General features: G+C 45.7%; 1 protein-coding gene across 3 annotated transcripts; it reads right to left on the reverse strand.

Moving 5' to 3' along the window:
* Positions 1 to 123: 123 nt before the first annotated feature.
* Positions 124 to 26,676, reverse strand: atp10a (ATPase phospholipid transporting 10A). Of its 3 annotated transcripts, none has more exons than XR_014597322.1 (22): positions 26,048 to 26,676; positions 22,245 to 22,449; positions 21,646 to 21,731; positions 19,416 to 19,522; positions 19,201 to 19,332; positions 18,795 to 18,925; positions 17,914 to 18,166; positions 16,931 to 17,148; positions 16,640 to 16,834; positions 15,169 to 15,736; positions 11,230 to 11,333; positions 10,646 to 10,772; positions 9,771 to 9,955; positions 8,743 to 9,094; positions 7,792 to 7,868; positions 6,950 to 7,075; positions 6,177 to 6,377; positions 5,889 to 5,969; positions 5,697 to 5,801; positions 5,067 to 5,254; positions 1,517 to 3,281; positions 124 to 1,424 (listed from the first exon to the last, which is right to left on the reverse strand). XR_014597322.1 is itself a non-coding variant. In XM_084012126.1 (21 exons), the coding sequence occupies exons 1-21, from the start codon at positions 26,476 to 26,478 to the stop codon at positions 2,762 to 2,764; spliced, it is 4,392 nt and encodes a 1,463-aa protein (XP_083868252.1). In that variant the 5' UTR covers positions 26,479 to 26,676; the 3' UTR covers positions 124 to 2,761. The 3 variants fall into 3 exon arrangements, 1 of the variants encoding a protein (XP_083868252.1); XR_014597323.1 differs by having other exon boundaries at positions 1,503 to 3,281; XM_084012126.1 differs by having other exon boundaries at positions 124 to 3,281.
* Between the last annotated feature and the right edge of the window lie 766 nt (positions 26,677 to 27,442).

Below are 27,442 nucleotides of genomic sequence, written 5' to 3' on the forward strand. Positions count from 1 at the left end.
AGGCTGCAATATGTGAATGCTAGCGGTTAGCATTAGCACTTATAATTTAAAGCATAGTGATTTTTTTTTACTATTAAAATACTTTCTTTAACACAGAAACATTAAATCAGTCTGAAACCAATGAAGAACTGAGAGGTTTTATTAAAGCAAGAGTACATTTTCCTGAACAGACCAACAGATAAACTTTATTATCAGCTTTAACTTTGTTCACCAGTAGAAAATGTATAAAATATAGTTGTGATATGTTGAATCTTAAGCAGAAACCCAGATTGACACCTTGTTTTGATTTAACAGCAGAGAAAAAAAACAACAACAACAAATCAATCTCAGGTGTGTTCAAGGCCGCTGGGAATGTTGAGCTTCACTTGAAGCCTCAGCAAACTCTGATTGGTCGTTTCTCATCCAGTGTTAAGGCGCTTAGAAAATATAGAATATAAAAGGATTTTTTTGGTAAATGATAAAATGTTATAAAAAAAAAAGTACTGCAATGACACGAGATATTACAATCATTAAAATCTTAAAAGGTGCTGCAAACTTAAACACAGTGGAGGATCTCTGCACACTTTTACGACGGCATCGAACGTGTGGAAGGAAGAAAACGTAGACAAAAAATGCTTTTAGAGTGCAAATTTAAAATCTTTAAAGCCTTTTTTACATCCGGGAGAGACGTTTCCTTTGGTTTACAGCTGAGCACCAGCAAACGACTACGTCAACAACAACGAAGAGGAAAGGTGAAATCAAACCGTCAGAAACGGACCTTCAAGTAAAACCACGCCTGTGAAACGTAGGCTAATCAAATCAAAATAATCTGTGTAGCATCACCTCTGAAGCTCGCCAAATAATGCTAATTAACGTGTTACATCTCTGTTTATTCAAAGTAAAAATTTGACATTTCCTGGTTTTAACGATGTTACGTGTCGGACTATTTCTCGGCTGGTTGTCGTGACAACAGGACTCAAGTGTTTGTATGGATTAAAGGGACAGTGTGTAGTTTTTGCTGACATCTAGTGGTGGGAATGAAGACTGCAACTGATTGAACACCCCTCCCCACTACAGTGATCATGAATGTTATATTACATTTCAAAAAGCTGTACACCGGCCCTTTAAATACACAATTAATAAAATGCTAATTAGCTTTGGTCAGAGCTAGCTGCTAGCTTCAGAGTGCTATCGATGTAGTCATGTAATTAACGTTCCCACATCTTCAAACTAGTCTTCTGATGTGAAACTTATGGAGGATATTATTCTGCTTTTGTTGCAATTTTCATCTTTCCAACTTAAGAGTTCGGTTTCTGCATTTTTCTAATTTTCATCCAGAACCGTTTTCATCCTCAATTTACATTTTTCAATTTCCTTTAATATTTCTTTGAAGTTTTTTAAGCTTATTTGGCTCTTTATGATGCAGAATTTGGTCCATAAATATTCTCCTTAGAATCTGGCACACACACACACACACGCACACGCACACGCACACACACACACACACACACACACACACACACACACACACACACACACACACACACACACACACACACACACACGCTGGTAAATTGTTGTATAGAATTAGAGTTTCCTTGTGAATTTCACATGATCACATAATCATGATCATATTAGCATGATCACATAAACATGATCATATAAATGTGATCATCTCATGGTGAGTCAGTGAAATGTAGAGAAGACAGACCTGCTCCAAGCGATTTATAAAGATAAAACTCTTTGATTCTGCAAGAAAATAAAACACATGAAGCTTCTCTCTATGTGATCCTGGTCTCACGTGATCCTGGTCTCAACACATTTACAGGACAAAGCTGAGAGGAAACAGAACAAACTGTTGTGGAATGTCTCGGCCGTAGAAACGCAACCGAGTAGAAGGGACGTTCTTCATCCATCAGTGTAGTGAGGAAGCAGAGAGAGACAAGACAGGTAGAGACAGGCAGACAGGTAGAGACAGACATGTAGAGACAGACAGAGAGACGGGTAAAGACAGACAGATGGGTAGAGACAGACAGACAGGTAGAGACAAACAGACAGACAGGTAGAGACAGACTACATGAGGAACATTTAACCTCCTCACGCTGATCACAGCAGAGGAAACTACACTGATGCTGGAACACGACTCACTACATTGTTCACCAGTTAAAGCTGTGGAGCTAGCAGGCTAGCTAGCTAACTAGCAGACAACTCGCTAGTTAGCTAGATTGCTAATTCTGTCATTCTTTAACACTACACTGGTAACAGGAATTGAGCCGAGCAGCAGAGCTGGAGAAGGACAAGATACCTAGCTATCTCGCTACCTACCTAGTTAATTAGCTACCTAGCCACCTAGCTAATTATCTTCGGTATCTAGCTAACTTTCCAGCGATCCGTCCCCAGAGCTGCATCCTTTTGCTTCCTGGTGAGCTGTGACATCACTCTCCAGCCCCACTGACTGTGTGTCATCACCATGACAACCAACAACAACCACTATGTTCTCATGTACCGGTGACATGACCTCTGAGAACCGATGAACGCCCGTTCTACTCCGTTTCTGTTTCCGTGGGTTTAAAACTGACCAATGTCTGAGATGCATCTATGAAACAAAACATTTCCAGGATTAAAAGAAAAATATCAAAATCCAAAATAATAAGTACCTGTTGTAGAAAATAATCTCCTTGAAAAATACAATATATATATATATATATATATATATATATATATATATATATATATATAAAAGATCGTGCAAATTTTTGTTTGACCTCGAGCCTGTCAGGCATCACAAGGCGGTGTGCAGCGCCCCCTGCTGGTCAGACCTGGGTCTGTCCTCCGAGCTCCGCCTGTATGTGACACACTGGTCTCCGGCGGCGGGCAGGTCCAGCTGGACGCCGTCCGCCCGGGAGACCAGCGGCGTGGACGTGATCCAGCTGGACTCACTCAGATGTGACACCTCGAAAGTCTCGTCACGCCTCTTGGAGTCTTTGGAGGAAGGGTGGTCCCCGGGGAGCCCAGGAGCCTCTTTGGCGTAAGGAAGCTTGTCCTCCCCCGTAGGAGCGTAGAAATCCGAGGGCGGCCCACACTTTGTCCGTGGTATCCCGGAAACACCCCTCCGGTCCTCTTTAGTGCTACCTCTACTGCTGAGGGACAGGAAGGGGGATTTGGGGCGGAGCGGCGAGCCCACATTGACCCTGCTGAGACTCAGGATGTTCCTGCGGGTTTCGGCAGGGAGTTTGTCCAACTGTCGGCCCACCTGGACGGGGGAGGGGAAGAGCGTTCCCTGACACGCCCGGTAGAAGTATCTGGAACGAGAGCAGGCATAAGACATCTGGACCAGATCGAACCAGATCACATTTAAATCATCTTTTATCTCATCTGGCAGATCAAAACTTCTCCTCTGAAAGGAAAATAAATCAGAAATTATTCTCCTAACTGCCCAATGTCCGGCCCCCGTTTCTCAGAACCAGAACCTGGTTGTGATATTTTAGAAAAACAATATCGGCCACCTTTAAAGACCTTCAAGGGTCAGCCTCGAGCTCCATGAGCCGGGACGCAGCCTCGGACCAGGACTCAGCCGGCTAGCGCAGCCACTGTATACAAGAAGTGGACGTCGTCATCAGTTTGTGGACTATGGTTTTGGATCCTCGAGTTCAGCCTTGAAGGACTTGACTTGAGATTGAGACCATGAACTACAAACAACAAGGTCGCTGCTAGATGTATGTCCTGAGACCAGACCAGACCAGACTATGTGGAGAAACCAGAGACTGTCTGTGGGTCCCCCCAGAGGTCTAAAATAGTAGCTCACATTAGACCAGAGACCAGACCAGACTATGTGGAGAAACCAAAGACTGTCTGTGGTCCCCCAGAGGTCTAAAATAGTAGCTCACATTAGACCAGAGACCAGACCAGACTATGTGGAGAAACCAAAGACTGTCTGTGGTCCCCCAGAGGTCTAAAATAGTAGCTCACATTAGACCAGAGACCAGACCAGACTATGTGGAGAAACCAAAGACTGTCTGTGGTCCCCCAGAGGTCTAAAATAGTAGCTCACATTAGACCAGAGACCAGACCAGACTATGTGGAGAAACCAAAGACTGTCTGTGGTCCCCCAGAGGTCTAAAATAGTAGCTCACATTAGACCAGAGACCAGACCAGACTATGTGGAGAAACCAAAGACTGTCTGTGGTCCACACAACAAGATCTCTGCCGTATTTATGTCCAGACAACCTTATTTGGAGTGTTGGTGGAACAGCAACAATGTTAGCATAGCCTAGCACCCATCAACAAGACTACATTCAGAAAACCAGCGTTTTAAAAGTAGTTAGCTTGTGGTTTTGCAGACAGACCTAACAAAGCATGACTTCACCCTTTTTACTGATCACCATCATTATGGAGTTTTTGGGCTGCTCGATTAATCAAATTTGAATCTCAATTACGCTTCCAACGATTATGAAAGATAATCTAAATAAAGCGGTTATTTTACTGCATTAATTTATGGGGCGGCTGTGGCTCAGAGGTAGAGTGAGTCGTCCTCCAATTAGAGATGTTCCGATACCATTTTCCCCTCCCGATACCGATTCCGATACTCGTGCTGTGGGTATCGACCGATACCGAGTACCGATACCTAAACCAGTGTGTTTAAAGAATGTAGTGCCTTGAGTAGCTAGTTAGCTAGAAAAGCGCTATATAAATGCAGGTCCATTTACCATTACATTACCATTTCGCAATGATGCTCTCGTTTTGTCATGTGTTATAAATCTAACGCACACCTTTCCTTTACAGCGGTGCGCTTTCACCCTCCCTAAAAGCCTAACCTCACTCTCAGGGCGCACTCACACCAGAGCCATTCCATCCATACCGAGTTATTTCAGCATCCTTTTCATCTGATTATTTATATTAAATCACAGATAAATAGTTTATTCTGGGTTCCTCCAGCTGTGGTGAACCAGCCCATGTGAGTCTTGCTGGATCCAGTAAATCTAGTTTGGTGAATGATGTTTGAACCATGTAAAGCATGTAACTGTAACTTTGCTCTATAAATAAATGTTATTATCATCATCATGAGTGGAGGAAGCAGCGTGGTGTACCTGGGCAGCAGCGCCCCTACAGGCGTGATGACACAGAGCAGGTAGAAGACGGGGTCCTGCAGCAGCCTCTGCATGGTCCAGTAGGGGTTGGAAGGGGTGTAGCAGGTGGGACAGGAAGCGTTGTAGGACAGCGACACGGTGAAGAACAAGGCTGTGCTGAAGGCGATGGACAGCCAGTTCATCCAGGTCTACAGGGAAACAGCCACACTCGGGTTAAAACCTCTGTAAGACTAGAACGAGAGACCGGGCAGGGAGGAACAGAAGGCACGAACAAGAGCTTCTTTGGATCTCAGGTCAGTCACAAACGTATATAATTACATTGACCTGAATAGGGACGTCCTCAAAGAATGTGAGGAGCTGAATCACATTGTCCTTCCTCACATAATTAAATATAAAACAAAACACCTGCCGTCATCTCATAATTTAATTGTTTACCCATCATCCATCATGTTCCTGAGCATGAACACTCCTCAGCACCGGGAGGGAAGTTAGTGAATTTACAGCATTAGCATGACGCAGAAGATGATGATCTTTAGACTCTAATGCTGCAGAATGAGATCTCACAGAGCAAGACCACGTTCTGACCCGCGAGTCCACTGCAAACCAACCAGTCTGGATCAGGTCTCTTACCCAGGTTTTGGTCTCTATGCCCAGGTGCACCAGAATGGTGAGTAAAGCCAGCGTGGTGATGGGAGTTCCCCATGTAAACAGATCCACATCGGAGTCAACATAGGCCTGGGGGGGGGGAGGTGGAAGAAGTGATGAGTTAGTAAAAGCAACAACAACCTGAAGTGAAGGCGAGCTGATGAAACAGTAACTTACAAAGTAAGGGATGAAGAAGCAGACCAGACTTTGGTAGAAGGCATCGATCATGTTCATCCAGAACATATATGGCTTATACTCCTGCAACATTAGAACATTAACATCTCTGCACATACCAAACTATTATTCACCATTTATGGACATGAGCTTCCGTAAATCCAGATAAAACACACATAAAACCCTAAATAAAAACCAAATCAATCCCAGATAAAAACCTATATATAACCCAGAAAAAACCCAAATTAAAACCCAATTAAAACCTAAATAAAACCCAGAACGACGGCGGACCTCAGAGTTCTGGCCGTTGGCGTAGAGCTGAGGTAGTTGCTGCAGAGTCTCTGCTGACACGTCTTTGTCCAGAGTGCCGGTGATGAGTTGTGGGAAGGCGGAGAACATCAGGTTGAAGAAGATAAGATACCACTGGTCAATCATGGCCGAGCCGGAGAAGCCGCAGTAGAACTGATACCAGAAGATGAGCGCTACAAACATCTGTGGGAACATAGATTCACATTCACATGGCGAGGAAACACACAGAAACCCTACTTCTGCTGTTTGGGACCAGAATCATGGAGTTTAATTTTCACAAATCTCTCTCTCTCTCAACTTTAATCTCTCAGATATTCATGTGAATTTTAAACTCCAAAATCTGACCAGATCATCTTCAAGTCCCTCCAGATATCATGGGAACATTTATTTATATCAGTTACTTTCTTTTTTTATTTGGCAGGTCATTTTGTTTTGGCACTGAGGTAGTGGTGCGGCTTCATTAAAGGAAATGAGAACAACTAAACTTTTTCTACTTATTGTATGGATGATTGTTAAAGGATTTTGCACTAGTGAAGAAAGTTTCATTTTATTTAGCTTTCAATAACCCCACACACATTAAATGTAACTAACTGGATTTTTCACAACGCGTTATCTATTACATAACAAGAATATATTGCAATGTCTACGTTGTTCACGTCATGAAAGAAAGACGGAGAGAAGGGAACCGTTTGTCCTGTCGGGGCTTCCGTAGCCGACTGATCTAAACCACATATCTGCTCTCATTCACGTCTTACGGCATTCTTGTAGAAGAAGTAGAGGATCATGTTGGCCAGTCTGGAGTAGCACCAGTGTCCGTGGACCAGCAGCAGCTTCTGGAGGTACCGGAACCGGGGCAGGGCGAAGTCACTCGCCATCACCGCCTGCAACACACCGGGACACGACACCCGGACTTTACCTCCCAGCATCATCATCATCATCATCATCATCATCATCCCCCCCCTGCGCGGTCTATCCGGGTTTAGAACTTCCGTTTAAACGGCAGCGCCAATGTGTTACGACTGTCAACAAGAAGCAGAACAGCAGACGCCTCGTTGTGCAGCAATTTAGTTTCTGCTGCGCTCCGGTAACGAGCCGCTAACGGCCGCGTGGGGAGAGGAAGAAAGGCTTGTTCATCATAATGCAGAGCTTGTCTCAGCATGCTACGCACGCCGCGGCGTCCTGAGGAAGTGACTGCCGCCGCGTTAAGAGCAGGTCTGAATGCGGCAATCCGTGCGAGGACAGGAAGCGGAGACTAACAGATGTGTCGGCGTCCTGCAGCACAGCGGCTTCTCCGAGACCTCCGCTGGAACTTAATAGGGAATGTCCATCACTGCTGTGTGGAACGGGATGCTGCAGGGAAATCACTTCCTGCGTTTAGAACCGTGACCCGAGAGACACTACCGAGGATGGAGACCTGACTCAGCAAGAACCAGTTTATGTAAAACATTTAATAGTGATAAAAACCCAGAGTCCCTTATTCCATAGAGGCTAAGCCCCGCCCCTTCCTGTGGACCACCACGTCTTCCCTTCGTCTCTTAATTCCATCCCAAAGCATCACATCACAATATTTTTTACAACATGGCCACCGCCTCCTTACCTGCATGCCCTCCTGTCCCGAGATGCCGACGCCCACATCTGCTACCTGGATCATGCTGACATCGTTGGCTCCATCGCCTGCGTTTCACATAAAGAGACACAGGAAGTGAGTAAATGTCACAGGTGAGTGAGAAGCTGCTACATTACAAAGCAGCAGATGGAGACTGAGTGCATCAGCAGCTCTGAGATCATCAATTACATTAGAGTATTGATGACATCAGAGCGCCGTCATCCTCCGGTGTCCCCACAGGGAGGTTGAACCAGACGGTGTGTTTTCCGCCTGCGAATGCAGCAATGACAGAAAAAACGCTTGGCTGGCAGAACCAGGATCCTCCCGAGTGCAGCAGGAGCAAATAAATGGAAAACAGGGAAAAGACTGTAAGTCACACTGACACCGTCGTGTCAGCTCCATTATTACGGCGTCATTAAGCCAACGGGATAATTACTAAGGTGCCCCAAAACAACAGCGATGTGTGTGTGTGTGTGATGAGTGTGCACTTCTTTCTAAAGTCGACTCCAAACAACCTCCACCAGTTTCACTGTGACTCTGTCAGACCCTGTTAACAGCAAAGGTGGAGGGGGGATCTGATCCAGAGGTGCTCGGTTCACCACATCTGGAGGAACCCAGAATAAAGTATTTATCTGTGATTTCATATCAATAACCAGATGAAAAGGATGCTGAAATAACTCCATGATGATGGTGATCAGTAAAAAGTGTGAAGTCATGCTTTGTTAGGTCTGTCTGCAAGACCACAAGATAACTACTTTTAAAATGCTTGTTTTCTGAACGGAGTCTGGTTGATGGGTGCTAGGCTATGCTAACATTGTAGCTGCTCCGTGAGCACTCCAAATAAAGGTCATCTATACATAAATACGGCAGAGACCTTGTTTGGACCACAGACAGTCTCTGGTTTCTCCACATAGTCTGGTCTCTGGACTCATGTGAACTCACCTATGGCGAGGGTCATGACCTTCAGCTTGTTCCGCACCAGTTTGACCACCATGCTCTTCTGCAGCGGCGTGGAGCGGCAGCAGAGCACCGAACGGCAGCTCCTGGCCACCGCCAGGAACTTATCCTCCAGACTCTTGTCCAGGGCGTAGGCCAAAGTCCGCCCGTCAATCACCAGGCCCAGCCGGTGCACCAGGAAGGGAGCGGCGTGGGAGGGCGGCGGCGGGGAGGAGGAGGGGTAGATCTGGCAGGGCTGGGAAGCTGGGAAGGCCTTGGCGCCATGGTCTGCGGAGCTGCAGAGGAATTTGGCCTGGATGTAGTGTAAACTCTCCTCCAGCAGCAAGGCACACGCCTCCTGGTTCAGAGACAGGCACAGAGCGGGCGGGTCAGCATCGGGGCCTGAGCCTGATAAATACTAAACCACCTGACCTGCAGAGGCATCTGGAAACCAGATGCTTCTGTGAGAAGGACAATATTGTGTTAGAGCAACAGATACACACGGGAAAGGTAGAGGAGAAGGATTCCACTGGCATGTCTCTGCAGGAAATATGAGAGGAAGGCTAGCTGTTTCCCCCCGTTTACAGTCTTTATGCTAAGCTAAGCTTAGCCTAAAGCTGCTGATAGAATATGAACATTCAACAGCGTAGATGACTGACAGGATTGTAGGTGACTGTGAGGCTTTACAGCAGCATGTACGCAACATAAAATTGGCTTTTGACAATACATTGAAAAAAATATATAATTCCAGTATAACATACCATATATATACTGTGTGTGTGTATATATATATATATATATATATATATATATATATATATATATTCATAAGAGTCCGAGTACATACATTTGAGAGGTTTTATGATAATTCTGGAATTCTATTTGGAAAGTGAAGAAGATGGGGATAGTTTTTATTACCTTACATCTGTGCGAATAAAATGTACCATATAAAATCATCAAGTTAACAACAGATTCAATATTATATAATATAATACATGTGTCATGCTAACGCGGTTAATGCGGTTGCTTCTCACCTGAGAGTCAGCGTTCAGGGTCAGGATCTCCTCCTCGGGATCCAGCAGCTTGCAGGCGTAGGCGATGTTGATGGCCGTCTCCTGTTTGTCCCCTGTCAGCACCCATATCTGCAGGCCGGCGCTCCGCAGGGACTCAATGGTTTCCGGCACGCCGTCCTGCAGCCGGTCCTCGATGCCCGTCGCTCCTGTTGGGGGGGGGTGGAGACGGCGACACACCCGCAAACATCAGCCTGAGACTATTTGACTCTAAATGGACCATAATGTACTAAATGAACATCATGCTGGATTGAAGAAGACTTGAAACTAGAGATTGAGACCATAAACTCATGTTTACAATGTTTACTGAGATAATACATCAAGAGAGAAGTAGGCTCATTATCTCATAGACTTCTATACAATCAGAGAGGAATCGTCCCCTGGTGGCCAGCAGAGAAAATGCAGCTCTAAGCATCAGGAGGTTGAAGCAATGAAAATACTCTGAATGTATGTCCACTGTAACTGGTATTGATTGCTTTAAGTCCACAGCAGGATTTATTTAGCTTTGCTTCATCAAACTCCATATGCTGTAAAACACCGACCAGGGTTCCTCCACCTTTTCCAAAGTCAAATTCAAGCAATCAGAAAATGCTGAATTCAGTTCCTCAAATATGGAGATCTTCTTTTCTCTGTGTTATATCATCTGTCATCACATACATTTCAAGCACTTTCAAGCACTTTATCCTACATCCAAGCAGTTTTTTTCAAACCTTGAAAACACCACACTAAAATTAAAGAGTTTTCCAGGATTTCCAGCACCTGCATGAACCCTGACTGACTCACACAACACCTTTACTGATTGGCTGAACAGGTGAAATCAATCAAAGATCAAAGATTACCCAGAAGCTGGAGGTTTGTCTCCAGTCGCAGCGCTGACTCAAACAGCAGATCCTCTCGTCCCTGGATGGCCGTCTCAGCCTCCAGGTGGCGCTGCAGCCAGCAGGCGTACTGCTCCTGGCTGAGGATCTGACACACACACACACACACACACACACATTAAACCATGGGGGGGGGGGGACCTTGAGAAGGTTTTTGATCTCACATGACGGCATAGCGAGCCATAAATTAGCAGCTTGGGAAGGGAGGCAACAGATTGCAGCTGAGTCACATGGTCCAGTCCGATTGAAGAAGACTTGAAACTAGAGATTGAGACCATAAACTCATGTTTACAATGTTTACTGAGATAATACATCAAGAGAGAAGTAGGCTCATTATCTCATAGACTTCTATACAATCAGAGAGGAATCGTCCCCTGGTGGCCAGCAGAGAAAATGCAGCTCTAAGCATCAGGAGGTTGAAGCAATGAAAATACTACACTGTAACTGGTATTGATTGCTTTAAGTCCACAGCAGGATTTATTTAGCTTTGCTTCATCCAGCACAGTCTCTCTGTAGCAGCGAGGTGATTGGTTGAGACCCGTTACCTTCTTGGCAATGCAGAGTGTACGGAGGCCGTCTGCAGCGTAGAGGTTCAGGTAGTTCTGGGTCCGGTTGATGACCCTCTTCTGGCGTCTCCCTTTGGAGCTTCCTTTAGAGAGGAACAGCAGAGGAGGAGGTTGAGAGAGAGATCCATCTATATATACAGTATATATATATATATATATATATATATATATATATACACATACATATGTGTGTGTATGTATGTGTGTATGTATGTATGTATATATATCTGTGTGATATCTCTGACAACTTAACAGCAACTCTCTTTGTCAACGCAGCAGCAACTCTCTCTCTCTTTCTCTGACAACGCAGCAGCAACTCTCTCTCTCTTTCTCTGACAACGCAGCAGCAACTCTCTCTGACAATGCAGCAGCAACTCTGTCTCTCTGACGACACAGCAGCAATTCTCTCTTTTTGACAACGCAGCAGCAACTCTCTCTCTGATAACAACGCAGCAACTCTCTCTAGCAGCAGCAACTCTCTCTGACAATGCAGCAACTCTCTCTCTCTCTGACAACGCAGCAGCAACTCTCTCTTTTTGACAACGCAGCAGCAACTCTCTCTCTGATAACGCAGCAGAAACTCTGTCAACGCAGCAACTCTCTCTAGCAGCAGCAACTCTCTCTGACAATGCAGCAACTCTCTCTCTCTCCGACAACGCAGCAGCAACTCTCTCTCGGTCAGGAATCAATTCTCTCACGACTCATCTTGTTGTCTGGTCTTGTTCCGTTGAACTCAACGGGTTTCTGAGGAAACCAGTTTCATAACACAATGTTTCCTGGAACCAGAGTTATTTTTTTATTTTTTTTATTTAACCTTTATTTTACCAGGAAAGTCCCATTGAGATTAAAAACCTCTTTTTCAAGGGAGTCCTGGCCAAGAGGCAGCAAAAGTTACAAAGTTACAATATACAGACAATTAAAAAAAATACAATTATAAAAAACTGTTACAAGTAAAGGAGGTCGTCTCGAGTGCTCTCAGCCTGGATTTAAAAGCATTCAAAGATATCAGTTCAGTTAATTTCCAATCTTTTTGCAGCATGTTCCAGGTAGAAGGAGCAGAATAGACGAAAGCCTTTTTTCCCAGTTCAGTGCGGGCAAATGGAACAGACAACAACAACTGATCGTTTGAACGCAACCCATAAGAATCAACACTTCTCCATGTGATTAAATTACAGATGTAGGGTGGCAGTAGCCCAAGGATGGCCTTGTAGATAAAAGTGCACCAGTGACCCAGCCTCCTGGTGGACAAAGAAGGCCATCCCACTCGAGAATACAACTCACAGTGATGAGTAAGGGCTCTACAGTTAGTTATAAACCTCAGAGAAGCATGATAAACAGCGTCAATCTTACTTAAATATCGAGCTGAGGCATTCATATATATCAGGTCTCCATAATCTAAAATGGATACAAAGGTTGAAGTGACAAGCCGCTATTTCACCTCAAAAGAGAAACAACATTTATTTCGGTAGAAAAAACCCAATTTAAGTTTGAGTTTCTTCACACGATTGTCAATATGGGGCTTGAAGGTGAGGGAGTCATCAAGCAAGACACCGAGGTATTTGTATGTATGAACCACCTCTATGACATTTCCCTCAAGAGTGGACACTGTGGGGACAGTTTGAGGTACTATCTTAGTGTTGGAAAACAACATTAACTTAGTCTTGTCTGTGTTGAGGACTAGTTTTAGTTTTAGTGTGTGTGCTGGACCACATCAAATGCTTTCTGCAAAGATATAAGAGCTTTAGCAGGAGTTGATCCAAGACAGTAAATAATTGTGTCATCGGCATAAAAATGCATGTTAGCATCTAACACATTTTTCCCCAAATCATTAATGTACATAATGAACAGGAGGGGTTATGATGTTTCCTCAGAATCTCCTCTCTCCGTTGACGTGATATAAAAGCGTCTCGGCCCTGAAGGGAAACCATCAGAGCAGCTTCAGACCTGCAGGATCCACAGCTCTGGTATGTCATCACCTCCAAGTCAACACGGCTAACAGGCTAGCAGACAGTAGCCTGTTTACAGCAGCTACGTCAGCAGCTACGCTACGTCAGCAACACTCACTGCAGGTCATCTTTCTAGACACCTGATTATTAATAACAATTAATAATCCATTATTTAACAACGTTAAAACAGGAATCCTGCTTCATGTTTTTGCTACTAACGAGGACCCTGCAGAGACCGTAGACACGTCATGAGGGTCTCTGGTCCTGGACCGACACTGAACGTGTCTCCTGAATGGAACCATTATGGAGGACTGAGTCATGGGGAGGCCCAACTTAGGCTGCACTCTTATTGGCTGGTTCCACCCAATGGAAAAACAAAGTAGTGAGTAGTCTGTGTGAAGACACACCCTGGAGAAGGAGCTGAGCTGGGGGGGGGGGTCCACACCATGCCAGCTCACACAAGACTCTACTGAGAGCTTTAAAGATGAAGAACAATCACAAAGACCAGCGTGTTCCTCTCCATGGAAAACTTCACCATAAATCACAAAGACCAGGTCAGCTGGGAAACCAGAACCAGATGGGAGACGAGACCCGGGCTGCGGTCGAACAGTCTATTTTGCTTAGGAAGGTTCCTAACTGAATAAGTGACGCGGAAGTAAACAAGTTTTCGTATAAACTTCCTATACGAAAGGAAAGGAGATCACGCCGACACGGAATTCTCCGTGTAAATCCACGCACCGAACCGTGACCCCCGTACCGTTGCGGTTTAATACGAAATACATGTATCGTTAAACTCCTACTAAATACTACACCACCTTCATGATTGTTGAAGCGTGAATACAACTGTCAGAAGTAAGCTAACTTTACACTATAAAGGATCAACATCGGGGTCACATGACTTCCCGTCACCACGACTAGGGGGACGAGTGATGACGTTTACATTTTTTAGTCTTTACTGAAGTACATCATACTTCATATCATATAAATAAAGTTTGAATCTCTTCAGCTTGTGGTAAACAGACATTCAGCATCTAAACAGAAACACATTCACTTGGAGGGAACAGGAAGTGCAAAAATGCTGACTCATGTCTGGGTTTCCTGTAACTCTCTATTCACTGATCATTTTAATAAATTGTTTAAAATAACGAATTTTTTTTTTTAAAAACAAACATTAGCTGGTTCCAGGTCCTCCGATGAGGATTTGCTGGATCCAGGTCCTCCGATGAGGATTTGCTGTGTTTCCTCGTTCTCTCTCTCGTGTGAATGAACTCAGAGTCTCTGAATAATGAAAACAATCATTTGCAGTGTGGTGTTGCTGCTCAGTTAAAGTGCCCCTGTAGCTCTTTGTGTGCCTGGAATACTAACAAGTCGGTCCAGCTCCACCATTAGGACCCTAAACACCTGCAAGACCATGGACCGGATCACAGAGGAACAGGTAGGAAATGGCCTTTTTTTAAGGGACCAATAAAGAGCTTTGACTCTAAAAATATACTTGTTTTTACATAACATATATGTTTACAGTGGAAACGATGAAGGAGGTGGGGGGGGGGATCAGGATTTTCCACAAAACCAGAAGCAGCATGAGTGAAAACAATCCATCATGTTGGATTAAATGAAAATATTCTCGATATCATGACAATCTATGTGTGTCGTGTGAAGATTTAACCGTCTGCAGACACGAGGCTCCAGACCACATCAGACCAGGTCCACCAGCCGGCGCCGATACAACTGCATTCTATACAACTACACTCTTGAAACGCAAAACATCAGTTTCCCATCCTGTGGTCCACCACCCAGACCTCCTCCCTACGTGGACCTCTAGGACTCTATGAAACTAATTATGATCCGTCAAAAGAAAAGGTAATCCACAACAAAATACGTTTCCCTCGAAACATTAGTCCCATGGCGGTGGAGAGACCACCAGACCACCGGGGACCACATCATCGCGTATCGAGCCTAGCCAGTTTCCTACCTGTGTCGGGGGGTTTAATCAGATCCATGATGACGGAGTCAGCTCCTTTGGTGTAGACCGTGATCTGGTCCGTCAGAGGGTGCCGGACCACCACAGACATGCGTTTCCTGGTGGAGTCGAAGCCCAGCGTGTGCAGCAGCTCGAAGCTCAGCTTGCCCAGGTGGGGCAGCTCCACGGCCACCTGGTCCGGGAGGCGCCCCACCAGGGAGCACTTGTAGGCCCTGGCGGCGTAGACCAGCGCCGCCTCGTCGGGGGACTCGGCCTCGTAACGCAGCTCGCCCTCCTCCAGGGTGCAGGGTCCCTTCCCGTCGTAGCAGGGCGGGGCGGGGCTGAAGGGGGGCCCGCCGGGGCCCGGCAGCGGAGGCCCCTCCTCGTGCAGCTTGGTGAGCGTGCTCTCGGCGGACGGCGAGGACAGCAGGCTGGAGCACCCGCGGGTGGAGGAGCGGCTGGTGACGAGGCTGGAGGAGCTGCTGCTGTTGGAGCCTGAAGTCAGGCGGCTCGGCGTGAAGCGCTTAATGAAGTCCTCGATGGTCTTCACGGGGGACTTCAGCTCAAACCGCATCCGGACCTGGAAGACGAGGTCATCACACCCGACAGTTATTAAGGAGCTCCATGTTTGACCTTCACTGTTACTGGAGGTCACACGGATCATGAAGCTGCTGTTCAGTCGTGGATTTAAGTATCTGATTCATCAGCAGCTTTTTAACATCATTATTAAATAAATAGTTGTGATTTTTGTTATTATTGTGTAATTCTAATAAAGGCAACTTGATTCAGTTCTAGACAACGTCACCAAAAAGATCAGCTTCATTAGTTAATGATGAGGTCACTGGGAGGTTTCCTCTAGTTCTAGTGATGGAAACACTCCGTTAGTGCTTCTCACATTTTAACACATAAATATACAAACATATAAATCACTCGGGCATCACAATAAAATGTGAACAAAGAACAAACACATGAATCATGAGAGCAGATCACCTCCGAACAGGACGATCACACCCAGGCTCACACTCACACTCAACAAAACACGGATACCCGACTGGGACCGGGACCAGGACTTCAAAGGTCCACTGTGAAAGCTACGTGCAGAGTGAGAACTTAATCCTGTTTGTCAAAAGATTGAAACTGTTCCCGTGTTAAAGAAAGAGGAACAAGAAGACGTGAGAATGACGTCCTGTCGGAGCGTCGGCTGAGGATTTCTACTTCTGGAGTTATTATTGTGGATCTGTAGAAACCCTCAGAATGAGGTGAGAAACTATGTAAGAGCACATTTCTGCAATATATATATATATTTCTGCAATATAAGTTGCGACATTTTGTGCATTTTAAAATGACATTTGATGAACTTTGAGAGCTTAATTAAGCAGTGAGGTCTGCTGGAAAGCTCACGGTCGGACCACTTCAACCCGGGTCTCTCCAGACCACCTGATGTAGCCGTGTGACTATTAGGGTCTGAGTGGAGGAGGCGTACCTTGTGTCGGGGCTGGTTGGGTGAAGACACCACCACCGTGTTGCAGACGGTGAGGGCGATGAAGAAGTCAATGACATCGGCGAGCTCGGAGGGCAGCTGGGACATGGGCTGGCCGTGGAACCGCATGAAGTCCATCTGACTGCTGCACTCGTTGACCTTGTCCAGCAGCTGGGGGTCCGGGGTGATGTCCTTCTCCTGCAGGACAGACAGAGAAAAGGGTTATCAGGGGACGGCGAGGAGGGCGAGGAGGGCGAGGAGGGCGAGGAGGGCGAGGAGGGGGGACGTACTCACCATGGGGCTGCTGAAGGCTGTGTGCTTGGACAGGATGCTGGCCCGCTTGGCCTCGGCCCGGCTGCCGGTCCTGCGGTGGGACTTGGTGCTCTGGGAGCGCAGCACCACGCGGGCGCTCTGGTGGCTGGTCACGCTGTCCCGCCGCGGCAGCGTCCCGCCGCGAGACGGGCACTCTTCCTCCTCAGAGTCCATCTCCTGGTACATCGCCAGTCTCCTGGCTGGACGACACACGTCATTAACGAGGAGCCAGAACCCCGAGAACCACCAAAATCACTTCAGCTGAATGGTCATTCCAGGGTTCCTCCACATTTTCCAAAGTCAAATTCAAGCACTTTTCAAGCATTTCAAGGTGCATCTTTGTGATTTTTCAGCACCCTCCAGCTGTGGTAAACTACATATTTGTATCCAATACAATCCTCAGTATTCAGTCTACTTATTTTTGCATTTGTTCATCCCATTAAATGAGATGTTATTGTCCTATAAACAACCAACATGATGTTTGGAGACAGCTTTTTACAGAAGGACCACAAATGAAAGGAAAAATAATTCCACTAACAGATCCACAGAAATATAATCGCCAAACTATTTTGATCATCTGTTCATCAACAAGTCATTTTTCATGCTAAAAATGTCAGAAAATGCTGTTTTTCAGTGCCTCAAATATGGAGATCTTCTTTTCTCTGTGTAATATCATATATGTCATCACATAGAACATACATTTCAAGCACTTTCAAGCAGTATTCTAAATCCAAGCACTTTTCAAACCTTGAAAACACCACACTAAAATTTAATTATTTTCAAGGATTTCCAGCCCCCGTACCAACCCTGCCATTCATAGTGTTGCTGGTGGATTCAGGAGCAGATCGGACATTTTCATACAGAGTGTGAAACCTGACAGTTGTTGCTATTAGCTGATCTGGAGTCAGGTGACTTATAAAGGCAGCTCTAGTCGCCAACCATCCCCCATCTACTCTCTCTCTCACCATTTGCATCATGGGAGTACTCCACGCCGGCCACGGTGCAGCGGCGGAACACCATCTTGTTCTCCGTCAGCGTGCCGGTCTTGTCAGAGAAGATGTACTGCATCTGGCCCAGGTCCTCGGTGATGTTCAGGGCCCGGCACTGCAGCTGGGAGTCCGTCTCCTCGTCGTACAGGTCCAGGTCCTGGTGGATCAGGTACACTTGGCAGATCTTGACGATCTCGATCGACACAAAGAGGGAGATGGGGATCAGCACCTGGGGGGGGCAGGGAACCGGGTCAGCAGGACTTCTACAGGATCATATGATATATAATGTATGATGAATAAATGTGGCAACTTCTGATAAATGCACGTTTGTTGATCAGGTTTATTGGTCTCAGTGGCAACAGGTTAACCAGGATCTGAAGGGCTTCTCCATTGATATACAGCCCTCTGGGGTTCGGGTCTCATTGTGTAGAAAACACTTGTGTCACACATTGTGTGAAATCCGTGGAGAGACACTTCCAGGCAACGACTGGAAAAGTTGTTTCCGGACCAACGTGAGTCACAGGATTCAGGAGGGCGGTCTGGCTCTGCTGGTGGACCTGCAACCTCCCATGACCTCAGATGTTGTCAGAGCAACGAGCCGGGTGACACGGTGACATTTACAAGTCAACACGGCAAAAAGTCAATAGAATCAAACTGCAGCCTGACTTCTTTTATGGTGTTCCTCAGGGTCTTGGTGTGTTAATGTTTGTATTTAGAGTATCAAGTCTTGAGTAGAAACAAACAAAACGAGTTACATTTAGCACCAAATCTGTGTAATAAATGGTATCAACCCAAACCCCCCCCCCCATACAAAGACACAACCTGGTCTCTACTGGTCTCACGTGTTCATCTCGTACCTGGAAGACGATGATCATGGTGAGGAAGAGATAAACGGCCGACATGACGGCCGACAAATCCGTCCCCTCTGGACTCAGGACGTCGAACACGGGCCTCTTGTCTCCATACTGGAACATCCAGAGGCCGTGACCTGGAGGGGGCAGCACAAGGTCATCACCAGGTCTCTGATGGTGTGATGTTTGACACCTGGGGCCAGTTTTTCAAAAGTAATCCGATTGGATTTGGGATTAAAACTTGAAAAAAAAAAGAATGGATTCTAAAATCGGATTAGATCACGTAATCCAATCTTGGTTTTACCGGATTACCTGATCCTGAGATAGCAGAAAAAAATGGGATTTCCAAATCCGGATTAAACTCTTTGAAAAAACTGGGCCCCGGAGCTTTGCAGGAGGAGGAGTTACGCACCGACGGCCGTGAACAGACACATGACCAGCAGGATGACGACGCACCAGAACACATGCACGTTCATCTGCCGCTCCAGCTTGCTGCGCTTGTAGCGCGGCCCGTTGTTGTTCAGCATGGCTTTGGTCTCGTGACCTACGGTGACACAGAGGTCAGAGGTCAAACATTGGAGGGTGAAAGCCAATAGCATGGATAGATGGGGGGGGGGGGGGGCTGACCTGCATATATGACGATGCCCACCGCCTCCTCCGTGTTGCGGATGGTGCATCCTCTTAGCAGCAGGTTCTCCTTGTAAAGTGCATCTCTTCTATTGCTGCGATGGATTCTTTCAATCAAACATACATACACATATATTTATATATAAATACATTTCGAATTGACAAACCTCAGATGTGCAAACAGGATCAAATGATTATTTATAGTGAAATAAGGTCACGTGGATCATTTCGTTTAGTGTGAAACGGCTCAGTGAACTCTGGTCTCACACAATTTACGTCACCAACACGGCCGTTAGCTCCTCCACAGCCAGGGAGGAGAGCCTGGATGTGGACCCACACAGGTGTCCTGCTGCATCCAGCTACCAGACATCACCGTGGATTGTTCCACAGTTTGGGAAGTGACCTCATTCCCTTTCATGTGAAAGTGAGTGAGTGAGTGAGTGAGTGAGTGAGTGAGTGAGTGAGTGAGTGAGTGAGTGAGTGAGTGAGTGAGTGAGTGACTGAGTGAGTGAGTGACTGAGTGAGTCTCTGTGTCTGTCTGACTAATCTCTCCTTTTGCTGCACCAAATATTTTGGGTGGCCAGAAGTCATGCTTTGTTAGAGGTCTGTCTGCAAGATCACAAGCTAACTACTTTTAAAATGCTGGTTTTCTGAATGGAGTCTGGTCGATGGGTGCTAGGCTACGCTAACTCTGTAGCTGCTCCATCGAAATCTAGACATAAATACAACAGCAACATATTTCTGGCAGCAAAAGACTATCAGATTCCTCCTCCTTCACCATCTGTGCAGAAATCACTCCCTCTAGCATTCCAGCTGACACAGAGCAGGAAGTGAGGTGTAAGACAGGAAATCAGCTGGGAGACGGCTGCACGCCGTCCTGCTCCCACAGAGGTGCGTGCAGCAACTACAGCAGCTTCAACGTGAACCATCAAAACCCTGCAACTGCATCCCAGCAACACAAATCACATTCCTGACTTGGAGAAACTGTTTGAGTCATAATTATAGGTTGGAAACTGTTTGGAAACGGTCTCCACGAAGCACCGAGTCACGTTATTTCTGTTTTAAAGCTAAACATTACTCGGAATGTCACTGCAGACATTTACAGTGACACGGAGGTGGAACGGGTTTAATGTGTCCCGACCAATGAAATTTAAACCTGGACTTAACATTAGACAGGACCAGGACTAAATATGGGAGCAAACCAGGACTAAATATTAGACAGGACCAGGACTAAATAGGGGAGCAAACCAGGACTAAATATTAGACAGGACCAGGACTAAATATGGGAGCAAACCAGGACTAAATATTAGACAGGACCAGGACTATATATTAGACAGGACCAGGACTAAATAGGGGAGCAAACCAGGACTATATATTAGACAGGACCAGGACTAAATAGGGGAGCAAACCAGGACTAAATATTAGACAGGACCAGGACTAAATAGGGGAGCAAACCAGGACTAAATATTAGACAGGACCAGGACTAAATAGGGGAGCAAACCAGGACTAAATATTTGACAGGACCAGGACTAAATATGGGAGCAAACCAGGACTAAATATTAGACAGGACCAGGACTAAATATGGGAGCAAACCAGGACTAAATATTAGACAGGACCAGGACTATATATTAGACAGGACCAGGACTAAATAGGGGAGCAAACCAGGACCAAATATTAGACAGGACCAGGACTAAATAGGGGAGAAAACCAGGACTAAATATTAGACAGGACCAGGACTAAATATGGGAGCAAACCAGGACTAAATATTAGACAGGACCAGGACTAAATATGGGAGCAAACCAGGACTAAATATTAGACAGGACCAGGACTAAATACTAGACAGGACCAGGACTAAATAGGGGAGCAAACCAGGACTAAATATTTGACAGGACCAGGACTAAATATGGGAGCAAACCAGGACTAAATATTAGACAGGACCAGGACTATATATTAGACAGGACCAGGACTAAATAGGGGAGCAAACCAGGACTAAATATTAGACAGGACCAGGACTAAATAGGGGAGCAAACCAGGACTAAATATTAGACAGGACCAGGACTAAATATGGGAGCAAACCAGGACTAAATATTTGACAGGACCAGGATTAAATATTTGAGCAAACCAGGACTAAATAAAGGACCCAATGTTGCGGTCCAACCAGTTGTTTTTAAAGAGTCACCAGCACGACATGTTGGGCAGCCTTCATCGTCATCAACAACAGAGTACTCACATGTATCCTCTGAATCTGTTCAGGTCGTTGTTGGGTTTCTCACATTCAATGATGCTGTTGTACTTTAACGGGTCGAAGTCACAGTCCTGCAGAGAGACGAGCAGCATGTTTCATTCAGACAGCAGCTTCTTCTTCTTCTGCTTACAGAAGTGCATGTTCATGTCACAACCAAAAACCGCCATACTCACACCGTTAGAGAAACATTTATTTACTTTTCTAAACTGATGCGAGTGTCTCGTAACCACAGTAACATGATGAACCTGCTGGATGCTAATATTCCACGTTTTGGGCTCATGACGTGATGCAGGGCTCCACAGCCAACAGTTGCCAGGTTTGGCAACCCTTTTGACAATTTGGCAGCCACTCCCAACGCTGATTGGCCTTGGTGACCCAGCGTCACGCAAAACTCTCACACGCAGTGAAAAATTAAAAACTTGTGCAAATGATGCAAAGTGAGTGAGTGAGTTTCTGAGTGAGTGAGTGAGTGAGTGAGTGAGTGAGTGAGTGAGTGAGTGAGTGAGTGAGTGAGTGAGTGAGTGAGTGAGTGAGGCAGTGAGTGAGTGATTTAAACGTGTGCAAATTTCAAATGGCAGCCTCACCAGGTCGAGGAAGCTGCGGACCACCTGCCTCTGCTTGAGGTTGGTCTCGCCGTCCAGCGTCGCGGTCTCGATGTGGCAGAGGCGGTCCGGGTCGCTGGAGCTCAGCAGCAGCACGTCAGCGGGGAGGATCTCGTTGCACCGCAGCCTGATGAAGTCCCCGACACGGATCTCCTTCCAGAACCGCTCCACGTAGCGCCTCTCCACTCTGCATGGCCAACCGACAGGGTCAATCAACACTATAAACATTCAAATATACGTAGAATACACAGGGTTCCTGCACCTTCTCCAAAGTCAAATTCAAGCACTTTCCAAACATTTCAAGATGCATTTCCATGCTTTTCCAGTACCTTCCAGCAGTGGTAAACTACATATGTTCATCCAATACAATCCTCAGTATTCAGTCTACTTATTATTGCACTTGTTCATCACATTAAATGAGATGTTATTGTCCTATAAACAACCAACATGATGTTTTGAGATAGCTTTTTAAAGAAGGACCACAAATGAAAAGAAAACTAACTCCACTAACAGATCATGATCATGTTCATCATCAAAAGTCATTTTTCATGCAGAAATGTAAAAAAAATATTTCAGTCCCTCAAATATGGAGATCTTCTTTTCTCTGAGTAATATCATATGTCATCACATAGAACACACATTTCAAGCACTTTATTCTAAATCCAAGCACTTTTCAAACCTTGAAAACACCACACTAAAATGCAAGTGTTTTCAAGGATTTCCAGCACCCGTACCAACCCTGTGTATTTATGTGAAGAAACGCTTTGTCTTCATTTCTGAACAACGAGATATTCCAGGTAGCAAACCTGTTAAATAATTCATCCATCCAGCCACCGAACATCCGTCAAGTGAGTGAAAGGAAAAAACACTCCTAATGTTATTTATTCATAACAACCCCCGACATTAATGACTCACATCCGAGTATATAAAAACATTCCTCCATGTGTTTTATATTCATCCAGAACGCTCCAGACTCTTTCTGCTCAGGACGGAGAACTTAACGCTTCCTCTTATTGCTGCTTTGTATCAGCGGAAAACACACGACGGTTAATAGAGTGGAAGCTTTAAAACTGAAGCTAATAAGACAGGTTTTTAGTGGGGAGTTTTTTTTGGGGGGGGTGTCTGGGTTTTGTTTTTGGGGGTCTAGGTTTTGTTATTCGGGGTCTGGGTCTGCTTTAAGTGTCCCAGTGGTGCAGACGTACAAACAGCAGAACATCTAAGTTAAACCGTTTTGAGGATTCATTGTTTTAGTCATTTTTCACTCTTCATCATATCGGAGAGGAAATAACATAAATATTCGATATATTGATATTTAATATATTTGGGTTTGGGGCTGAAAGAATCACATTGGACTCCAGGAGACTGTGATCGTGATGATGATGATTTTATGAGCTGTCATGTGACCAGATGATCGATGAGTTGAGAAAACATTTACAGTGGAAGACGAGCTGCTCAGGAGGAACAAACAGAACATCAAACAAATAAGAAAGGCGTCGGCTGCTCTGATGGTCCGACTAAGACTATATGGAGGATGAAGTGAGCATGTGGTTTTGTTATCTTTGACTTCACACCTTATTAAACGCACAGATCCAGTGGAACCAGAACATACCGAGATGTTTATCTCTGAACCCTGTGAGTGGTGGAAAGCCCCGGAGCTCCCATACTGCTCCTCTCTGTTCCTAAAGGTCACTGCTGCCGACAACGTTTACTGTTAGAAACTCACTTTGGTTTCCACATGTCTTCTTTGGAACAAACAAAGCCGGAGCAGAGATACGAGGTCCATCCGTCTAATGGAAATCATTATTTCTGCTGGACTTTGTGCTGAAATGTGGATGTAGACGTCAACGATGGGTTCTATCTGCTCAGACAGACGACCTGATGTTTAGGTCTGTGGTCGGCGACAAAGCAGCATACCGCTCTGGACGCGTTTCAGACACTTTAGCCCTTGGCTCGTGACAGGTCACTGGTCTGCGGAGGGGGGGGGGGGGTCCCTGTGTGTTTTAATTTCATAACATTTGTCACGTTTGTGTTTCAGTTGTTCAATAGCTCCTCCCCCAGGGGTCACTTCTGGTTGAAAAAAAAAAGAAAAAAGCTGGTGGCGGCCAAAGACCAAGATGGCGACGGTCAATCTCGAGGACTCAAAGCGGCGGTCCACAAACCGGTGGGAGACGTCAATGAAGCCGTTATCTCTGCTCTCTCCAAAGTCACCAGACTCCATTCATAAAAACACTGATTTAAGCTCTCAAACAAAGAAGCTGCTGCTGACTGATGAATCCGAACGAACCCTTAAAATCACAACAAGTCACACAACAACACAAACTCACTGACAGATAGAGGCAGCAGATATCTCTGTGTTCTGGGAGTTTAAATCACTGATTTTATGAATAGAGTCTGGTGGCTATGAAGAGAGCAGAGATAACTGCTTTAGTGCCTCATCAGAAAGTGTTAAAAATTAACTGCGGCTCCATACACTGACTGTCCCTTTAACAGTGACCTGGAGTCCTGGTAGTCCTAGACCGGGAGTCTTGCTAATCCTAGACCTGGAATACTGCTAGTCTGTGGGAGCATCAGCAGACGTCATTAACTCCCTGTGAAGCCGATAAAGAGCAAACTATTTACATTCCTGTAAACTCGACTTATTAGAGACTGTCAGCATCTCTGTGATCCGATGAATCAGACTTCCATCCTTCACACTGCCTAAATATTAGCATTTTTGTTGATAAAAATGTAGTATCCCGTGTCTGATTTCCCTCTGCAGAGACACAAAGTAGGAGGCGGCTTGGGAGGATTGAACGCCGGCGTGCAGGTTTAGGATTTGAGAATGTGGATGTTTTGCACAATATCGTCGTCACAGCGGATAAAAATTCAATTATGTCCAACAACTTGGTTTCATTCTAGAACTGTGCAGCCGGGGAACACTGAGGCCTTTTGATGATGGTGAATTAGAACAGAGACAACAGTGGTGCTTTTCATGAGCCGGTCTACAGAGAGCTCACAGAGACCCGGCCCAGCAGCGCCGGCAGGGCTCACAGACCAGCTCACGACTACCGGCAAAGGCAACATCTGTACCAGCGAAGGCAACATCTGTACCATCGGAGACAGTACTTTAGCATCGTGACTTTAGCATCGTGACTTAGTACCATGTTTAGTATTGTGACTTTATTACCGTGACTTTAGCATCATGACTTTAGCATCGTGACTTTAGTATTGTGTTTAATATCGTGACTTTAATATCGTGTTTAATATCGTGACTTAAGTGTGACTTTAGCATCGTGACTTAAGTATCGTGACTTTAGCATCGTGACTTAAGTATCGTGACTTTAGCATCCTGACTTTAGCATCATGACTTAAGTATCGTGACTTTAGCATCGTGACTTAAGTATCGTGACTTTAGCATCCTGACTTTAGCATCGTGACTTAAGAATCGTGACTTTAGCATCGTGACTTAAGTATCGTGACTTTAGCATCGTGATAAAATCGAATAGTGACCTATCATAGTGAGGGAAATAATCTGTGCTACTCTTAATATCTAATGTCACATTAGCTGCCACTAACGATTGTTTTCATTCTTGATTTGTCCTTGTATTCAGTTTCTTATTGAATAAACCAGAAACATTCACACCTAAGAAGCTGACAACTTTAACTTTGTTTCGACTGTTGATTAGTTGATGCACCGCTGCAGGTCTGATCACATATGATACGGGTGTATTGATTATGTGAGGGGACTGGTGCTGGGGGTCCCTGCTGTGAACCCGAGACTCAACCTGGGGTCCGGGGGCCCTTACCTGCTGTAGACCAGACAGTCCATGTGATTGATCTCCTGGTCCGACCTGTGCCTCCGGTAGTCCTCCCACAGGTCCTTGATGGCAGTGACGGACAGGATGAAGACCACCGGGGCCAGAGCCAGCTCGGGCTGGAACGCATTGACCACCGGGACGAAGTTGAGCAACGCGATAAAGACGAAGTAGACGTTGGCGAACCGGTGGAACTGCTCGAAGAGGTTCTTGGGCAGGAAGGACAGTACGGTGTACTTGGTGGTCTTGATCTTGTTGCTGGCGTAGTGCCGATTCGGGTTTTCCTCCCCCTTGGCGTGGTCGTACAGGATGTTGGCGTGGACGGTCCTGGTCTTGTTCTCCTTCGGCTTCTTCTTCCTCCTCTGCCGACGGACTCTGGACGCTTTGTCCGCCCCGGCGGGGTCCGAGGAGTCCCGCGCCATGGCGCCCCGGGTCCCAGCTCGCTCATACAACACGACGCGGAGCAGCTAGCTGGTTATGTGGTCATCCTCCCGGCGCGAGGACGAACTTTTTCGCGGTTTGTTCACGCGAGCAGCCGCCGCTCATCCATGTCGGCAGTCTCTCTCTCTCTCTCTCTCTCTCTCTCTCTGTGCAAACTTCGGCTTGTTTGGCTTCTTTCTCTTTTTTTCCTTTTTTTCCTGCTGGAAGGATGCTGAGACGGTCGCGAGACATAACTGTGACGTCCCGCGTCTCCGCGATGATCTGTAAACCATCCGGATAAGCCTCCTCCAAGCGGCTCGCGCTGCTGCTGGCCGTGTAGATCAGAGCATGCGCGCCGGCTGAGCGCGGACAGGACGCTCGTGGGCGGCTCAGAGGGGGTCGCTCCTCTCTGGAAACCCGAACCGCAGGCCCCTCCTCGATCCCCGATCCGACCTGGGAGTTTTTTTTGTGTGTCTCGCAGAGTGCCACGCGGTATTATTGGAGTTTACACGAGCGCGAGCTCACAGGAAGCAGCCGAACGCGGAGAAAGTTTACTTTTCACAACAACAGCTGACCCGAAGTGGTCTTTGGAGGACGAGGACCCACTGCACACAACCTCTTAATTGTTACAACTCTTTAAAGAAAAAAAAGGTGCAATATTCACACACACACACACACACAGACACACACACAGACACACACACACACACACACACACATAATACTTGATTCTGAATAACTCATTATTAATTTATATATAAATTAATAATGAGTTATTCAGAATCAAGTATTATCAGTCTGAACTGATTGTACTTCTTTGTAAAAGTGTAAATAAATAAATAAATGTGTAAAAGTACAGACTCTGAAATGTAATATATATATATATATATATATATATATATATATACACACACACATTATTATTTTGAATGTACTTGTTTTTATTTAATTACACTTAAATAAATT

Source organism: Eutrigla gurnardus (assembly GCF_963514095.1).
Source record: "Eutrigla gurnardus genome assembly, chromosome: 6".
Taxonomy (NCBI): domain Eukaryota; kingdom Metazoa; phylum Chordata; class Actinopteri; order Perciformes; family Triglidae; genus Eutrigla; species Eutrigla gurnardus.

Coding starts and splice junctions, on each gene's coding strand:
- atp10a (XM_084012126.1), bottom strand. CDS start 26,478: ATGGCGCGGGACTCCTCGGACCCCGCCGGGGCGGACAAAGCGTCCAGA. Junction 21,732..22,244: donor TCCGCAGCTTCCTCGACCTG/GTGAGGCTGCCA, acceptor GTCTCTCTGCAG/GACTGTGACTTCGACCCGTT. Junction 18,167..18,794: donor CCATGATCATCGTCTTCCAG/GTACGAGATGAA, acceptor TGCCCCCCCCAG/GTGCTGATCCCCATCTCCCT.